The following is a 19,237-nucleotide window of genomic DNA, read 5'->3' on the forward strand; positions in this document are numbered from 1 at the left end:
GTAGCTGGCCTTGGGCTGCATGGGCCAGTACTCTCAGCTGAGTTAGTAGCTGGGTTGAGGACTTCAAAAATAAAATCTGAACAGTGATGGAGTGTTTTCCTCCACAAAGCTTTCTGCTGAAGTGCTGTTGCATCAAATGTCCTGTCTTCACCTCATCCCTTGCATGTATAAGTGAATCGTTTCCTGGTAGATCTCTGTATTTCTCTGGCTTTTCCTTCCCTGATGCAGACATTGCGGACGACATGTTGGGCAGGAGTGTTGATCTGTGTGAAGGTAGAAAAGCTCTTCGGAGGGATCCGGACAGGCTGGGTTGATGGCAGAGGCCAACTGAATGAGGTTCACCAAGGCTCAGTGCTGGGTCCCACACCGGGGTCACAGCAGCCCCCGCAGGCTGGGGGCACCGTGGCTGGGAAGCCGCCCGGTGGGAAAGGGCCTGGGGCTGTCGGGCGGCAGCCACTGGAGATGAGCCCCCAGTGTGCCCAGGTGGCCGAGGAGGCTGAGAGCATCCTGGCTTGTGCCAGAAACGGTGTGGCCAGCGGGAGCAGGGCAGTGACCATCCCCCTGTACGCTGGTGAGCCCCCACCTCGAATCCCGGGGTCGGTTTTGGGTCCCTCACTGCAAGAAAGACACTGGGGGGCTGGAGCGTGTCCAGAGCCGGGCAGGGGGCTGGGGAAGGGGCTGGGGCACAAGGCTGATGGGGGGCGGCTGGGGGAGCTGGGGGGGGGGTCATCCTGGAGACCTGATCACTCTCTGGAACTACCTGCAAAGGGGGCTGTAGCAGAGTAGGTGCTGGTCTCCTCTCCCAAGTAACAAGTGACAGGACAAGAGGAAACAATCTAAAGTTGCACCAGGAGAGGCTTAGATTAGATATTAGGAAAGATTTTTTCACTGAAAGGGTTGTCAAGCCTTGGAACAGGCTGCTTGGGGAATTGGTTGAGTCACCATCCCAGGAGCTATTTAAAAGATGTGTAGATGTGGTGCTTAGGGACATGGTTTAATGGTGGACTTGGCAGTGCTGGGGTTGTAGTTGATGATCTGAAGTGTCTTTTCCAACCAAAATGATTCTGTGATAATAAGCCTAATTACTGTGTGAGTGAATGGGATCTGTGTCTTTGTTTGTTGTTGTGGGCATGTGTTTAACAAGTATCAAGCATAGTTAACCCTAACCTGGTATTAGCTAAATTGCTAGGCTGTGCCTCTTGGCTGCATGGCTAGCCAGGGGGACTGGCATTTGGATCTTAGGCTAATATCAAGACACACTTGTGCAGTGCCAAAACCACAGTCTCACCCTGCAGGTACACACATGCCTAACTTCTGTATGTGGTGAGGGGGTGAGATGCGTCCCAAGGTGCCCCCTTCAAGTGCTTTGCAAAACATCAGTGTTTTGCCTATCAGTGTATCAGTGGGCATTCTGGCTGTTGGTGTAGCAATCCCTTCCTCTTTTCCTCTGGATACCTTTCATACTTGCTTTGTTTATGTTATAATCCTGTCTGATTCGTTCCACTTTGAAGTTTCCCCTCTCCATTACTCCTAAAGTCTTCTTTAATGCATCTATTCCCCTGCTTTGTTGGGAAGACTGAGGCTCCCATACTTTTCCATGAACATGGCGTGGTGTGAGCAGTCCTTTTCTCCTCCTCAAACCAGACAGAGTTTACTTTACTTTGAGCCCTTGTGCTACCAGAACGTAACCCTGTTTGGTTGTGGAGGCTGAGGCAGCTGCCTTCCTCTGAGCGTGCTGCTTTGGTCTGTCCTTTCCCGTCCCTCCTGTTGTCTTAAGAGTACTGGAGCTAAGCATGGTTGGGGTCTGATCGAAGGAAGGATTGAATATGCGTTTTTACAACAGGAATTTGTCTAGAGCAATGTTTTTTATGGCGCTCAGTGCTGGAGTTTGTACCACCTCTTGTGTTGATCCCTGTTTTCTGCTCCTCATTAGCAGGTCCCTTTTGGATCTCGGGTGACCTAAGGCTAAGGGGACATAGGGGAACATGAGATATTAGAATGTGGCATGTTCTCTGCATTGTGCCTCTGGCATTATCTCTCGGCCTGAGCAGGGACATAAGTTGCTTTACTGCCGAAGTATGGCAACCCCAAACCCCGTTCCGTTTTCCAAGGAGCTGTCTGATACGTAAAAAAGCCTAAATAAGCCTCTCTGTTACAGTGGAAGAAAATGGTTTGGGATATACTTGAGTCGATGCATGAAATCATGGTCTATTGCTGTGATGGTGAGATTACGTCAGTACTGTGAGCGTCTCAAAGGCAGCTGAAGGTCTGGAAGAGGCTGCTGGCAGAGTCTCAGCCCGTTTGTCACATTCACTCAGTGTCATGTGTTGATCCCCTCTGATACTTGTTGCAGCTCTTGTGTATTTGGTAATCCTTCCTTTTCTTTGGAAGGGGTGTCTGTCTTCAGAGGGATGCTCCTGCAGTGAAAGTCCCAACAGGAGTAACACAAAGATCAACAGCAGCATTAACTTCCACAGCAAATGTCATTCTGCATCTCCATTTCTTAAACTGTGGGGTTTTTTTCTTCCACGCATTTAAATAGAGACTGCATGGTGTAAAACTGGATAAACACCAAATTAATATTGTTCATTTGAATTTATCAGCTTTTATATATAATATAGATATTAACCAGTGAGACTCCAGCTGCTTGACAGGTTAATTTCTTTAGTGAGTAAGTCCTATTGTATCTCTGTAGTGAGTCCTGTAGTTGGAATTAAATGTAACATGCATATTGTGCATGCACAGATGCTGAGCATGTGTTAACAATTAAAAAAAAAAGGGGGCGGGGGGGGGGAGAAAAATAGCCTTTAGTACAAGAACAAGATACACTTTGTTTGTAACCATAGCTGTATGATTTATGGGGAGCTGTTCTCTAGTGAACAGAGCCAGCACTGAGTCTGCTGTAGGTTGTGCCCCTATTTGCCACCCTGGGCAGATCTTTTTCTTCTTTGTTTTGCTTTCTTTTCTGTGAAATGGTGACCAAGCCCACTGTTACAAAGCTGTTTGAGATCTCCAGCTCCACAGCGTAGTGAGACTAGTCACTAACGTGGGAGAAGCAAAACTTGCTTGGACAGCGGATTGCTGGATGCAGATCTGTGCATGCTGAGAGCTGGAGTTTGGTGCTTTATCCCCTTAAAGCTGGCTCTTAAGTGGCTAAACTTCATGCAGATTATAGCAGCCCTCCAGCTCCTGGTTTACTGTTGATACAGGGCTTTGTAGGATGTCTCTGTGCTGCACTGAGCCAGGGTCATTTTGCCTTGAAACCTTTTTGCGTGTTCATTTGCTCTAAAAATCCATGGGGCATGAGAGCTCCGTGTTGCCTGGCACATTGTGCAAGTTCACTGTGAGCCTGTGCGTTTAACGGGAGCAGGGCACTGTGGCTGGGAGCCAGGGAGGCTGGCTTTAAACCTGGGGGCAGAACAGTAAATCTGTGGGAATGGACAGGCTTGGATTGTCTGTTATGTAAAGATTTTATTTAATACTGTAGGCATTCATCTACAAGAATATTATTGATTCAAGGCTGGCAGCTGGTCACGCTGATTTATGTCATGAAATGTAAAGCTGTTTGATAAACACTGGGTATCTGCAGTTTTCTGTAATACTGGGACTGGTTTGGGCTGTTCAAGGTGGAGCTGTAATCAAGTTGGGTATAGGGGCATCTGACCCCAGGGGTCTGTTCTGCATGATTCGGGGCTGGTCCCACCACTGTGCTTGCTCTTAAGTGTGGTGGAGGGCTGGGACCTGAGCACTAGCTCACTCTCTCCCGTGGGATATCCTGGGCTCCAGGCGCCTGTAGGCTTGACAGCTTGGGGAGAAATGCCTGCTCCAGCAGTCCTGAGTGCCTGCCTGATCCAAAAGGCTGGGGAGCAGGGGCTGCTGGTGTCACTCCCTGTCTGACTGACTGCCAAGTAGAGGATTCAAAGTCTGGCCTCCGTGGCCAATACCCTGGCTTGTTGAGGTTGATTAGGGACTCACCAATGTTTTATAAAAAACCCAAATGTCTACAAAGTTACTTCATATACTCAGAGTAGGAAGCACAGAAGCAACTGCCAGTCCACCCTGCGTGCCAGATTCCTCTCCTGGCTCTGCAAATGACTTGCTGTGTATAATCTTAGGAAAGTTACTTCATTCACCTTTTCCTGGAACTACGGTATGAGAGTGTCTACGTTAGATCAGCCTCAGCATCCATTTATGCAATGGATGTGATGCTTCCCCAGGGTGCTGCTCCAGCCTCTGACAAGGAGCTGAGCATCTCCTTTCATCTGGGCTCTTCTGCTTTGATGAGCTACAAAGGACATCTGTTAGGATTTCTGACAAAGGGCACGTATCCGTTGCTGGAGCAGCGATGATATGGAAAAGGAGCTCTTCTGGTGGGTTGCTCATTCATGTCTGATTTAAGGCTGTTGTTGCTGTAACAGTGATAGGACTGCTAGAGCTTTGTAGAGCTGCTTTTTCACACTTTAGAAAATTAAAATGGTTAGTACTTACTTTGCTAATGGAAATCATTCAGCAAGGTGAAACATTAGCAGTAAGTGCTACTAAAACTGGTGGCTGTGGTATTGGCAGCATGACCCGTCCTCCACCACCTTTGACACAGCTGCCCTTGGTTTGGACAGTAGCCCTTCTGCTCTGCAGGCCTGGCTTGGCACTATGAAAACAGCCACATGAAACGGGCAGCAAACAAGGTGCTGAAAATGCCTCTGTGTGGGCCACAGCGGAGTCTGCAACGAGAGATCTACAGCCCGTCAGGAGGTCAGAAGATGCAGACCATGCATGATCTGTCCTGCAGTTAAGATGTCTCTAACATGATTAGCCCAGATCAAGTGGCCTGCTAGCAGCTGTGCTCAGCATTTCAGTCACCCCCATGCCTGATTCTTTTTAGGGAAATGCCTTGTGTTCCTGGCTGCTGTGTTCCTGAGTGCATGCTCTCATCTAGCTCCTTGAGCTGTGATGCTTAACTCGTGGTTTGGGGTGCAAGGGAGGGAGGGAGGCAGCAGTTGTCCCCTGTTAACCCATGAATTATGTATGGCTCCGTGAAATGTGTAGCTGCTCTGAAAGCCCTGGCTACCCTAAGGATACAAGGCAAAGTAGTTGTGAGCAGTGGTGGTGCAGCTTCTGTCCCTGGCTCCACCCTCCCTGTTATTTTTTGGAGCTCCAAATGCCTCACGTCATGTTGCAGAAGTGATTGTAACCCGTCTGGATCACATGAATGCTTCAGCAGAGTCACTTCATTACGAGCTGCTGTTAAGATGCAAATAAACCCTCCTAATGCAGTAACTCCAGCACTGCTGCACTTCATAAGTCAGCATAACTGCTCACACTGAGTTGAAATTATAGAGCAAATGCTCTATCAACTGCAGAGCAGCTGCAGCACCAGCCAAGCCAGCCAATACGAAGTAAAGACGCCGATGCAGTTTGGGAAGAGGTGCTAGTGCTGTGGTTGCTGATACAGGTTCAAGCCCAGCCTCTTTAAACCCACGTAGCTGCTGGAGTGCTGTCGTGGCAGAATGGCTTGGGAGGGAAGAAAGAGAATTCTTGTTTGAAGAACTTCGTGCATTTGGTGGCCAAGGCGCCCTGTTTGTGCCCTGCTCATCTCCTGAAGCTGGCAGCTCTTCATCATGGACAGAGGCTTTGTGCCCTTCGGCAAGAGCCAAACCTGCCAACTTTGGGCCAAGTTTCTCTTGGCCATCAAGTGGTAGCCCTCGTCCACCCCACCTTCGTTTCATCAGGCGACCATTTCAGCCTAAGCAGGGCTGACAGCTCTGTTAATGTGATCCTCTCCTCCGCGGGGCTGTTGCCTGCTCTCATGTAGGGCAGGTTCATGTTGTCCTTCTGAAAGGAGCAGCTGCCCGGCCATGAGATGAATGGAAATGGTTAACTAGAGCTGCCAGCCCTGGGGAATTGGTTCAGCATCGCTTCACGCCTGACTAATATCTGCTTCTTTCCTTCTGCACTCTGCCTGTCACTCCAGATGGGAGAGGACACTCCGTGGGTAATTGGTTCCTGTTCCCTGTCTTCCTCCTTCCCTCTTACTCACACACATGGCTGTTTCCAAACTCAAAATGATGGAAGAGACGGTATTAAGTTAGGTCTTGGGCATCTTGCAGGAGGATTGAATAAACTAGACCTGTAGTGGCTGAGTGGGGAAAGCATTGGTGCTACAGGAGGGGGACAGGCAAGAAAAATGGAGGGAGGGATTTCTGTGCTGCTGCAATGAGTAGTGCACCCTGGATCTGATGTGGAACTGATTAGTTCTTTATTTAACTTCCCCCCCTTAAATTTCTGTTGAAGTAGATATGTCGTCACATCTCTTTTCACTATGTAAGTAGAGCCGGCTCTGCCTTCAGGGACCTGGTGAAGCTGCTGGCTCCTTGGAGCTTGCTCTGCGGCTTTGTAGTACACATCTGCAGTGCTTGTTTCCAGGCATAGGAGCCAAGAGAGTGGCAGGCTGCTGTGTGCAGTCTCCTCCTATGAGTAAAGCAGGGCTTCAGGAGGAGCCGGTCAGAGCTGCTGGGCACTGGAAAGAGATCTTTTCTACTACAAAGCACAGAGATGCTGGGTGCGACCTAGGAAATGTAAGGAGGCTCATGGTAAATTCTCTGAGCCAGTGAGGTTTTTTTCTCTGCCTTGTAGGGGGTGAGAGCTGGAATGTCGACTCAAGACAAGCAATAAATCCAATTTGTACTTTCCCCCAAAGGCCTGACAGCTAGGGAAAATGTAAGACTTGTGGATAGCTTGAGGAACCCCAGTATGTCATTCCTTCCCTCCTTCACAGTGAGTGAAGATACACAGATATCAGCGTACGGGTTTCTTCAAGGTTGGATTCCTAGCCTGCAGCTTCTTATGATGCATGTAGTACGAAATAGTAAAATAGTTAACATCTGGCTTGATTATGCAGAATTATTCAGTCATTGCCATAATATCCTTTGTAAAGTGCTTGCTGCTTGATAAGCCAGTCTTTCTCCTGCATACAATAATGTTTGGAAATGAACTGGATTCTTCACCTTTTGTCTTTTCCTCTGGACTTCACTGCCTGTCAGTATAAAGTGTGAAGTTCATCTGTGTGCGAGACTGAATAGGGATGAGGCGTAATAGTTGCATTTATTACTCCTCAGTGAGCCAGTAACAAGATGTAAATGATCTGATATATTAATCTAAAACATGGCTTGGCTTAAAGAGCAGTCTGTAGAACAAAACTCTGCTCTGCCAGGCTGTTTCAGCGGGGGAGACCCGTCAGTGTAATAAGCTCTATTTTATAAGCTCAGTATTAATTGGATTTGCATCCTCTGGCTGGCTTCCTTTGGTCTGTGACTGATTCTTCTTTTGACTTTGGAATCACTCGCTTTTATCTGTTATCTCTTAAGTCAACCAACAAAAACTGGACTTGCGGAGTGCGCTGCCGTGGGCAGCAAGAGGCTGGGTTGCTGTATGAAGAGGTGGTTGTGGCAGAAGATGGATGTCCCTATAAATTCCTGCCATGACCTCAAGTAGGGATAAACTGCATCTCCCAGAGGAAAAAAGCTCTTAAGGCTTCTTAACAAAAGGCAAATTGCTTGTGATTTTTGCTTCTCTAACACCTACTTGTGGTAGCTAAGGTTGCATCAGGTGGCTCCTGTGGGGACTAGGGGAAAGAGAGATGCCAGGGGATGGGGGGCGATCCAGAGTAGCCCAGGGATTTGTCAAATTTTTGGTTTTTTGAATGTTAGTTATCATCTAGAAGTCACTGTCTTGCAACTTGCCAGCTCTTCTCCAGGCATTTCATCCTTTTATCTGTGCGCCGAGGCGAGCTGTGTTGTTCTGGTCTGCCAGTCCAGCCTTTTCCCCATGGGGCTGGCTCCTACCTCACCCCTACGCTTGCTTCATCCTCCGCGAACACTGTCAGAGTGTGATCCTTGGCTGAATGTAACTAAAAAAAAAACCCTGCACTAGGCAAAAAACCTACTGTAGTCTCTGGAACAAAAGCCTAGGATACAGCTAAGCCTGGAGATGTCTATAGTGAATACCTGCTGCAGATCTGTGCTTGTTTCCTCCTGGCTATCAGTCATCTGTTGAGTGCTTTATAAATATTCACAGGAACGATATTGTACTCACAAACAGCACTTGTAGCCGTTTTTAGAGTCTGTCCTGATCACTGAATTCTCTCAAGCATATAGAATGGTGTGGATGTTTAAAAAATGGGCTTTATCACTGAGAAGGTGGTCTGGATGCTCTGTGAAGGGGGTTCGTGGCAGGCTGGTTTCTAGGTGGGCTGCAGGGTGGTTTGGCAGAAGGGCTTCAGAGAGGATTTTGTGTTTATGGAGGGTTGCGCAGGTGGTACACAGTGGCTATTTCAGTCGCCTCAAACCATAACTGTATAGCTTGGCAGAGATGGTTACTGAAATATCCTAGTGCACTGTAAGGTCTCTTTACTTTGAGTGGCCCATTAGATGATGAAGCTGGATTTTTTTTTTTTTTTTTCCTGTCTAAGGGAGAGGAGCATCTTCAAAGGGAAGACAAAGCCCAGCTATCTGAGCTGTTGCAACAGCCGGCATGTATCCTGTTCTCTTTCTTCCTTGTTACTGAAAAGAGCTGGATGTCGGAGGAATGTAGCCAAAATGCATTGTGTTTTCCCATAGTTCATAGCTGTTCACTAGAAAACTAAAGCTTTCAGGAAGCGAGCTTCCTGTCGGTTTTATTTTTATTCCATTTCACACTTACCCCACTGGGTTTTGTGGAGCTGCTCAGGACTGCTGGCAGCCAGTGTGGTGGGTTGAAGGGAAAGCACTGATGCGTGAAACACAAAGAATTGCATAGAGTTTTGGTGCAGATGACAGGCACAAGAGGGGGTGAGGTTTTGTTCTTATTAACCTGCAAAACACTCCTGGCCACAGTAGGTGTGTGGGGTGGTTCTCCAAATAGCTTTGCTGACATCAAAGCAAAAAAGCCCCTCTGTTCCCTGTGCTTTCCCATCATTGCGTTTCTGTCTGTCCTGTACGCGGCAAGCGAGCAAGGTGTGCTCGCAGCACTGCGGTCAGCTGAGCTCCACTCCGGCCATCTGACACTTGGCTTAAATGAACTCGGTCTTTCTCTCCTCTCTCTCCTTCTCTCTTTCAGCTTGGCAGTGACCTTGGCGGGGGCATTGGAGGAAGCCCGGCAGTAAGTGCCATTCCATTTTTTTCCCAAATTAAAAAAGCTGCTCAAAGCTCAGGGTTTTTAAACATAACATCACCCATTATGTGCTGGAAGATGCTTTAAATCTCTGAAGATGTTTGAAAATGGACAAAAGCAACTGAAACACACAGATCCCCGCCTATATTGCTTTGAGTTCAGCTGTCACACCTAGGTTTTCATAAGAGCAGCCAGGGCTAGAGCTGTTGACTCTGATGAGCTCTTCTTTCTCAGAGCTGTTAGTTTGAGCACCAGCATTAACACTGGCAGTACCCTAGTCCTTGTGCAGCGGCTTTGGCAGCTGAAAGGATGCTTACCTCTCTACCCACAAAGCCTGTTCTGTTGCAACTCTAACCCAGTGTCACCACGGGCTTGTCTGAACTCAGTGCTTTTCTCCTCCCAAATGCCACATAAGATTTTTTTTCTGGACATCTGGATCAAATGCTCTGAGCCTTCCTACTACGTGTGGTCACTGAACTCTGCTTGCCACCAGTGTTGCACTGCTCCGTACCGGTGCTTTGAGAGTGTCCTAGTGCCTAGAGTGCTTGCCAGGACATCGGAGACTTTCAGGCTGCTTCCAAAGCACGCTTGGCTTCAAATGCATACCGGTTTCTTCCAAGAAAGCATGGGAAAAGGATGCAAGATGACCTGGAGATGCAGTGGGCAGGAGGGAGTGTGCCTCCAACCCACAGCCAAAAGCAGTCTCCTGGAGAAAGCTCCAGTCCCTTTTCCCAGGACTGTGTAGCCAGTAATTCAGTCAGGAAAGCATACTCAGTTCTGGAGTGAGGGCTTTTCAGAGACCCTTGTTATGGCTGCAGTCATTCTCTCTCCTTCTTTCCCTGCGGATCTTGCATTCCTTTCTAACTTCAGCATGAGGGCAGAGGAGAGCTGGCGGTACAGTACATCTGTAGCCCCCAGGCGGTACGCACCAGGACATGGGCGATACTCTGTAGAGATCATACCTACAAAGCCAGGTCTCTGCCTTCTGGGCCAGCATACCCACCAAGCAGTTCTGTAAAACCACCGGTCCTCCCTGTCCAAAGGGTTGATGGGAACACCACATCTCAGGTGGGTTCCTGAACACAGAACAGCAGCAAGGCTTCAGACCCAGACCTGTCATCAGTATTTCCTACTGCCTGCCTTATTCTGCCCCTTTCTGGGCTGCTGACTGGTGAATCCTGTTCTCAAGCACGTAATTCTTCCTGTTCACAGGAGAGAGCTTGGGAGTCTTAACTTGAGTGTGACTGTCCCATCTGGAGCTGGGCACCTAAACGTTAATATTCCAGGTTTGGTGCCCTTATTTAAGTCCTGAGAGGGAAGGATTGCCCTTCCTGCAGAAGGGTTGTCCTCTGGCAGAGGCAGCTAGTTCTGCTTCGTGTTCTGCTTTTGGACCACAATGCTGAGAATGCAGAGCTCTGGCTTTGGGTGAGAGTACACAGTACAGTCATGACTCCCTTACTATCTCTGGAAATGCAAGGTCTCACAGATTCCTGAAGATTGTCGTAGTTGGGGAAAATTTGAAGCATTTTTTTTTCCCCTGGGTTTACATAGGGTAGGTCCACAAAAAAATACTGTCTTCATGAGAAGGAGAGATGGAGAAGAAAGATGCTGCTATAGTGGGAGTAGATAACTGGAGCCATAAAAAATGATGTGAAAGCTATTGCACGGTTGAGGGTGACAGCCGAGTGTAGGGTTTAGTTGCCAAGAGCTTTGGAATTCAAATGCATTATTTAGCACTATTGATAATTCAGTGGGGAAGCTGCAAGCAGCTTTAAAATATTTAGAATATTGCCCAAGTTCATGCTTTATTTAGTAAGTAGTGTTCTTCATATGTGATGTTAATCAGTGCCTGTCCTTTCTAACCCCTCCAGGTGGGGCAGACCTACATTCCCTCCTCTGTGCCAGCCACCTTTGCCCCTTCACCCACCCCAGCGGTGGTGAGCAGTGGACTCAACGACCTCTTCGAGCTCTCATCTGGTATAGGCATGGCTCCTGGAGGATATGTGGCTCCCAAGTCTGTACGTAAGGAAAAAGCATCATCCTCAGTATATTGCCTTACTTGAGGCTACAAGAAGTCTGAGATTGCTCTCTGGTATCCCCTTTGTGTGGGTCTCTGGTGCTATTGGGGCACCTTAGTTCAACTCTGTTACATTAGGGATGCCCTGGGTTTTCCCCAGGCAGAGTAACAGTTTGTTGGAGACCATGTTACAAACTGCTGGGGTTTTTTAGCAATTCTCTCATTTTGCACTTAACAATATTATTCTAAAGAATGGCTTATATAAGATATGAGAATTTCAATTTCGTCAGAGCAGCTTTCCTGGAGACCTACTTCTTAGCAAATTTCCTCAGGAAGCTGAGGGCAGGGTACCATTTGCTACAACTTTCATGGAAGATTCGTTTATTTGGAGGAATCCAACATGACAGTGAAGATAGTCACGAGGTTGGGATGAGCGTGCTGCAGTGTAATGCAAATAAATGCTCTGTTAGTGAGAGAGATCACAGATGCACTGACTGAAGTGTGCTTAGTCTGGAGGGTTTGTGAGATGCGGAACATGGTCCTAGTAACAGGCTGTGGAGCAGCCGCAGGGAGCTCAGGGATAGCCTTTCAGGCCTGAAAGCGAATAAACAAAAATTAGCACACTTAATAGCCTATGGATGAATGAACTGAAGTCATCCTATGAAACATAGGATGCAGAGCATGCTCAAGGCTTTTGGTCCTTAGCTGCTTGCAAGTATTGCACCATATATAAGACCAAGTACAAAAGAACCTAGTAATTTTGAGCTTTGTAGAACTTCATTTTGCACTACTCAAATTTGGGTCTGGGTTTTTCCCCACAAGGATGGTTTGGGAATCCAGAACCTGAACAGCTAATAGTATCAGCCCTGTGATTTTATTTGGTTCAAACTTTAGTATTGTCCTGCCTCTAATAGCCCAACAAGTCCTTGGAGAAGCCTGTCCATCAGTAGCCTCGGTAAGTTTTGCATTAGTGCAATGGACACAAGCTTTCACTGTTTCTTGTGCACACTAATGCTATAGTATATTTGAATTCTTATGTGAGTGCTGTGAACAAATACAGATTAGGAGCAGCAAGCTTATTTCTCGTTGGTGAGCTTGATCCTTTCAACACCCCATGTTGTATCACCCTTGTAGTGCTTCTTTAGCATTTGTGGGCTTGATGTGCCAATGTAGCGGGATTTTGGAACTCGGGGCTTCTCTGTTGTTTGGAAAACTGTTTATGTTCAGGCTAAGCTTCTCATGCTGAGTGACATCTCTTGTGTTCAAGGTTTGGTTGCCTGCAGTGAAGGCTAAAGGACTGGAGATCTCAGGCACGTTCAGTCACAGGCAGGGACACATCTACATGGAGATGAACTTTACCAATAAAGCTTTGCAGCACATGACCGACTTTGCCATTCAGTTCAATAAGAACAGGTAAGAAATCAATATCCTTTGTCCACTATGTTAAAAAGATTGCATGGTCCTGTGAAAGGAGTCTGTGTCTACACTGCTAGATATAGGGAGGACTCTTGTGTAGGTATGTAATGCAGTCACAGAAACAGCTGGATGGTACGGCCTGAACTCTTTGTCACACCACAGTTGTGTGAAAGGGCTGAAAATACAGACTGATAAATCTGTGAGGAAACGGGCAGCAGACGGTCCTGTTGTTCTCTTAGCTCTGAAACAGCATCTGCCCCATTTAATCTCTGCAGAGTTCTAAAGCAGTCTCATGAGTTGTTAGGCAGGTTAGTGGTTTTATAGCCAGTAAGTGCCCTGAGGAAAGCAAGAGCATAAACAGGCAAGCATTTGAGCTGCACAAGTATCAATTCATAATGCCTCTACCTCCTGACTTAATTGCTGTGCTGTCCCTCAGACTGTCTGGAGGTACAGGTCTCATTAATAAAGCTATTTGTCAATGAAGAAGTTGCAAGTTAAGACCCTATGGCACATGTTTTCCCTGTAATTGGCAGCAGAACAATTTTGTCAGAAGGAGCAGCCACTTGAACGTTTAGAGCATACAGCTTGTTCTCAGAAACCCATCTCAGCCAAAAGACGTGACATGGCAGTATAGCCATGGTGTCTTCCCACAAATGCTTATTGTGTGGCTTGCTATACGCTATCTTGAGCAAGAATCAAGGTAGTTCTTATCAAGACCGTAAAGAATATCTCGTGACTGAAATGTTTGCTGTATTCCTTAATATTCCTTCACTAGAAAAGGGTTCTCTATACTAAAGATCCACTGAAACCATCTCTTTAATATCACTGTTAGCCTTGCAAATTTGGGATTTCTTGGGACGAATAATATTTACTTACAAAAGACATTATGCTAAGTAAGTCTTAGTCAATGTTCTCCCTGGACTGCTATATTTTCTGGAGAGTTTTGCTAAGCTGCTACATGCAAATGTTTCATGCAAATTGGCCTAAAAAAAGCTGGTTTGCTTGTGATTTTTTTTTTTTTCCCCTCCATACATCAAGCTGTGTTCTAGCCACACCTACATGGTACTTCTCAAGGATGTAAGAAGTTGAAACTGTACAGTAAACCAGCAGTTTCTCCTTCTGCAGCGTATCAGCACATGCTCCATGTACAATCTACTACTATTTACTCTTCTGCAAACACTGTTCTCCTGTCACTGCTTTCCAGTGTGGCTGGTGCGTTGGAAAGAGCTGCAGTGGGCTGGCTCTTTAGGTTTACATATTAAGGTTTGTGGTTGGGAAGTTTCTGTTGTTTTTTTCCCCCTTTCCTGCTGCTACTAATCACATTCACTGCAGTCTTGAGATAAAGCATTAAAAAAAAGGCAAAAAAAAAAAAAAGCGCTAGAGCTCTAGTGTGCTGTAATATCACAACCACTTGGTAGCAAAATGCAACTTCGTTTTCCCTCTGAGTCTTAGGGAAAATGCTAGGGCTTATGTCCCCCAAGGTGAAATGGCTATAGAAGGCAAATGACTTGGCTAGGCCCTTGCTGAGTGTACTCTTATTTCGGCTCCCTAGAGCTGAAAACTAAGGAGAACAAAGAACAGGGCATCTACAGGTTTCTAAAGGAGTGACATACTCAATACACAGGTGGCTGACTCTCTGCAGAGGCAGTATCATTTTTTTAGTGCATAAAATAAAAATACACACCTATACGTCTTTGTAAATACTTTGTCACCTCTGAGCTAATATTCATTCTGCTAAAGAGAAATGCAGTCATAAGTGGACACCAAAACTACCTTAGGCGTCTGCCCTTCCACCTGCTTTTGAGAAGAAACTGGTACATAGTACAGAAGTGTTATGTTAAACATTAGCTGCTTTTCCTCTTCTCCCCACTAAGCAGAGGTGCCTGTGGAATTAAATTACTTGCCTCTTGGACTGAACGGGCAAGTAAACATTTGCTTTCCTATGGTGGTATACATCCCCAGCTGAACGAGGCTCAAACCAAGCGACAGAGCCAGACGCTGTCATTTGGGAGCAGACAGCCGGCTGCGTTGATTCATTTGTTCTGCAGTGCTCTGTTACAAACCACATACTCCTCCTTGGTTATCTACTTGTTCTGTGTTGGTTCCAGTTCCTTCTTCCATAGCTCCCAAGGATGGAACAGCCATACCTTGTGTGATGTGCTCGCAGTGCTCTGCAGCTATGTGAGAGAATGCTGAGAGGCATCGGTCTGAGTCCAGGTGCTGCTCCTTGCTGGGCAGGCTGCTGCTCAGCACGTAGACCAGTGCTGTGCAGGTAATGGAAGAGCTCCCAGATGCTCATCCCTTGGGCAGGATGGTGCATGTTATTGGCGAGACCGACCTCGTTGAGTTTCCCTGTGCTTTGTCCTACTTAGTGTCTGCTGTTTTGAGCTGTGTTCCTCCCCTGGAGTAACAGCAGGGGCAACTCAGGAGTAATAGGAAGATGCGCCAGCTTGTACTGGGCAAAAGGGGGATAGGGAGTGGGCAATGCAGTGCTGCTGTCATCACCTCTGTTTTTCTCTTGTCCAGCTTCGGGGTCATCCCGAGCACCCCACTGGCCATTCACACACCTCTGATGCCAAACCAAAGTATCGATGTCTCCCTGCCCCTCAACACTCTGGGACCAGTCATGAAAATGGAGCCTCTGAACAACCTCCAGGTAAGGATTATCTCATTCTGGCCGGGGGGGGAGATCAGTGGGTGCTCAGCACAGTTCGGCCCAATACAATGTGGTGAGACTGTTTGTTTAAACAAAATACCATGTGTGTAGGGTAACCTGGCAGACCATTGGACCGTGAGTCAGGCCAAAACTTCTTCCTATTCCTTTTTCTAGCCTCTCCCAGAGGACTGATGTAGAGACTTCTTGAATTTTGTGACTTTTCAAACACCTCAAACCCACCTCTTGCATCTGTTCAGATTAAGGTTTTTGTCTGCTCCAGTAACGCTCTTCTGTAAGCTGGGCATGAGGTTTGCTTGAGTTTATGAACTGGAGCTGGTCTGAACAGAGAAGGTGCATGCCTGGGGCGGAGCAGGCAGCGAGGGCTGTCAGCAAGAATTGAGGCAATTAAAGGAATTGCAGGAATGATGGCAACTGCTGAGTGATTAATATTTCTCTAGTGCTCTTAACTGCCAGGGTGCTTTACAAAGGCATTGACATATCCCTGCCCCAGATAGCTTAATCCAAGGCAAACAAGATGTGCTCCAGGAAAGGCAGAGGAGAAATGACGTAAGCAGCTAATGTTTCATTAATGAGGCTGTTGATGTGCGTTGGGGACAGCGTTCCCTAGAAGAGGCGTTTTATCAGATTGGGCTGCCAATCTGATAAAGGCACGACAGAGCCAGGGAGATACTCCCCCCCTGCTTTGGACCAGAGACTGTCTCCATCAGTCCTGGCGTGCCTCGGGGGCATTGATCTTGAAGGGCCCCTCGGGCGGACAGTTCTCCCTGGAAGGAGGCTCTTGGCTGCTGCCGTGTGCAGACGCTCTGCAGAGCGCTCAGCAAGTGACTCCTGCCTCTGCTCTGTGTAGCTGGGTCCTCCAGGATGACTTTCCCAGCATCCCAAAGATGTGGTTAACTTCCACTGTAGCACGTCTCCCTTGCCTCTTGTCTCCAGGAGACAGAACTGGGGCGGGTTCCTGTAGCCTAGCAGCCCATAGAGGGGAATATTTTGAAGCAGCTCGTTCTCTTTTTAGATTAAAAGAATGCAATGGAAGCTACTATTTATTCTGCCTGAGCAACTGTTTTTTCCCTTCTTTTGACTTCCATTCTGGGGCTTATGACTTATTGATGAGTCTTTGGGCAAACAGCTTGAAATAGCTTCTCTGGCACTCAAACGAGCAGTCCTACACTCGGGCTCTGAGCTCAGTCATGCGACGGGGGAGCTTGCGGGCAGTGAATGAATTACATGGGCTTGTCTTCCACAGAGGCCCCTTCCAGCTCATGGGGAAGCTGGATTCCCTCTGTGTCCAGGTCGTGAGGATGAGGTCGCGTGGCTGCGCTTGGGTCAGCGTGTGGGATGTGCAAGTGGGAAAATCCGCCTCCTGCTCGGAAGGAAATTAGGAAATCTCTAGGAGGTGACAGTCCTGATGTGTCTCCGTAACACTGGGGACTCTCTCAACAAGGCATGCTGAAACTGCTGCTCCCTTTGATCAGAAAGGAAGTGAAGTATTGGGGTTGTTAAATCTCCGAAGGGATCGGAGCATGGTTTGTTTCTTGTAGCATCTTCTGCTAGAACAAAGCAAAGAGAAAACATGCGAGGAAACCTCCAGCTACCTTCTATTGAGACAGCGGAGCATTCATTAGTGCCAGACTTAGTTGCTAATTTGCTAGCTCTCTCATTGCCATAGAAGTTGGCTGCCCTTTTACAATTGGGGAAGCTGCCATATGGAGTAATAGTATATTTCTCTGCAAAGAGTTGAATCACGATAGCAGATGCCAAGTTAAAAAGAGCGCTCCCCTTACTTTTTTGACAGCAGTGGGTTTGATGGAGATCTGTCATTGCCCTGACAGCTAAGGCTCTGGTTTTGTTTTGTGAGTTCATGTAGAAATTATCTGTCTTGAAACATTCAGAAATCGTTTTGGTGACCTACTTAGGGAACAATTTATAGCATAATATAAGAGTAGAGAATACAAATGTTCCACTATTCATTGAAGATCCAAAACACTCATCAAGTTGAATTTGCTTAATGTGATTTTTTTTTTTTTTCTGAGCTGGGGAACGCTGAAGTAGATGCAGGGCTGGTTTGAACCCGAGGACCTTATGTTCATCTCCTATTCTGGTGGGGTTTTTTGTTTTTGTAATGAGAAAACTAAGTCCTGAAGTAACCAAACTGATAGCTTTCAACGTTTTGTCATGTTAATTAGAAACTTCAAAGACTAGTTGTACATTCCTTAGGCAATTATTTCAGAAGTAATGAATTCAAGTTTTGTTCAGGTTATTTTTACTACCATTTCTAATCTTTCGCCCAATACAGCTGGTTTAATCTTAACATTTGTAATCATGAAAAGAAACTGAAGTATTTGACAAGTTAACCAAAAAGACATTTTTACAAGATGAGGAGGACTGAAATATTTTCCGAGGCTTACTTAGGTAAAATATAACTGAAGAGTCTTCTGCTTGCCAGTCACCTGGCACCTGGCATCTTGTGATGACGAATACCAGGCTTCTCCCTACCATCCCAGAGTAGTGATGATCATTTTCTTGTCTGAGTCAACAGGTCTTGACCCCAGTCAAGCAGTGATTTATTCAAAAGATAAAGCCAAAGGATAAAGCTGCTGGATGCAGCACTGTAGGGCTGAATGGACTCCAATCCCTGCTCTCTGCTTCATCTTCTTACAGACTAAAAAGCTGTTGTCAGATGCCTTCAGAGCATGCCTGTTGCTAAAGAAAATCTGACTTCAGTATTTGTGCCCTGCTAACTTCTGCTGGGTGACACTCTTGCAGTACCTTGACAGCATTTTGGAGGCTACCTGGTACTTGTGGGTGCTGTGGTCTGTCTACCCAGAGCTGCTTCTGCAGAGCATGACACTTGTAAGCCTCAACAAGCTCTTGCCCAAAGGTATGCAAGAGGTTACGTTGAGCTTCATGGATATTTGATAGCCATGGCTTGTTTGCCAGCCAGGGAGATGGCTCTAGGAGTTGTGTTGACCTGCTTGGGTCCTGGAGTTGCCTTTCCACAACCAAAGCAGTGACACCCATCTGATGGCATGTAGGCTGTTGGCATTGTAGCTAGTGGAAGAGATGGGGTGGTTGAGGTATCTTTGCTACCGCATGTGTGAGACCTTCAGCTCTCAAAGGGGAAAGTGGGTTCTGAAATAGGGATTTGCATTGATGAGGGATATTAACTCTTTCTGGATACTTCAAGTCAAAATAGAATAGAAAAGCTCTCATCCCGGGCGTTTTCTTATTCCAAAAGAGAACCACTGTCCCTCACAAATGGCCTTTCAAGGGCTGTAAAATAAAGAGTACTCGATTCATTCATTTGGGTAAATGCGAATTGCTGGTATATCCTGGTAGGGTAATCCTGGAAATACGTGAAGTGGAGCCAGCTGCTGTGAGAGTTTCAGAGCTCAGGCCTGGCCCGTCATGGCCTGAATATGATAATCTCTTCTGTGAGATGGTAACCCCCCGCCAGAGACGATACAATCAAAACCAAGCTGCAGGGACTCCCGGAGCAGTAGCAAGTCTGAGCCTGGAGCATTGCCATCCTCTTGGGATCCACAGTCCAAATTGACAATCAGTGTGTTGCATTCACCAGTGTTACCTGCTGTTGACTGCCAGGGCTGTTTGTTGCAGCTACTGAGCATGCAACCGAAAGCAGCATTGCTTCGGTTTTCCAAAACGCCTGTGAAATGATTTGGCGAGTATTGAAGGAGAAGGGTCTGCCAGCAGCATTACCTCCTGAAAAGTGACACTTGGAAGCACAGACCTTTCCCTTGAATGCTGAGCAGTGTGAGGTGCAGAATATTTTTGTTTCTTCCAATGAGTTTGGCTAAACATTTCTATGAAGGCAGATGAAGGTGCAGCTTCTCCATTGAGAAAAGATCAGTCTTGCTAATGAGCTAGATCGTGCTTATCCTTCCACAGTCAGTTCTGCTGTAACTCATGACTTACGCTCTTCTATTCTTCACTGTCTTGCTTGCAATGCAGAACCGCTGGAG

At 46.9% G+C, this 19,237-nt stretch overlaps 1 protein-coding gene across 3 annotated transcripts in view; it reads left to right on the forward strand.

The window, feature by feature from the left end:
* Positions 1–19,237, forward strand: part of AP2B1 (adaptor related protein complex 2 subunit beta 1) — an 81,118-nt gene that overhangs the window by 46,279 nt on the left and 15,602 nt on the right. For 2 of the 3 annotated variants that reach the window (XM_037374994.1, XM_037374993.1), the window contains exons 15-18: positions 9,094–9,135; positions 11,019–11,165; positions 12,432–12,577; positions 15,107–15,236. In XM_037374994.1, coding sequence (XP_037230891.1) covers positions 9,094–9,135; positions 11,019–11,165; positions 12,432–12,577; positions 15,107–15,236 — 465 coding nt within the window. The remainder of the gene's footprint in view (positions 1–9,093; positions 9,136–11,018; positions 11,166–12,431; positions 12,578–15,106; positions 15,237–19,237) is intronic. The other variant, XM_037374995.1, reaches the window with a different exon arrangement.

This window comes from Falco rusticolus, chromosome 1 (assembly GCF_015220075.1).
Source record: "Falco rusticolus isolate bFalRus1 chromosome 1, bFalRus1.pri, whole genome shotgun sequence".
Classification (NCBI taxonomy): Eukaryota; Metazoa; Chordata; class Aves; order Falconiformes; family Falconidae; genus Falco; species Falco rusticolus.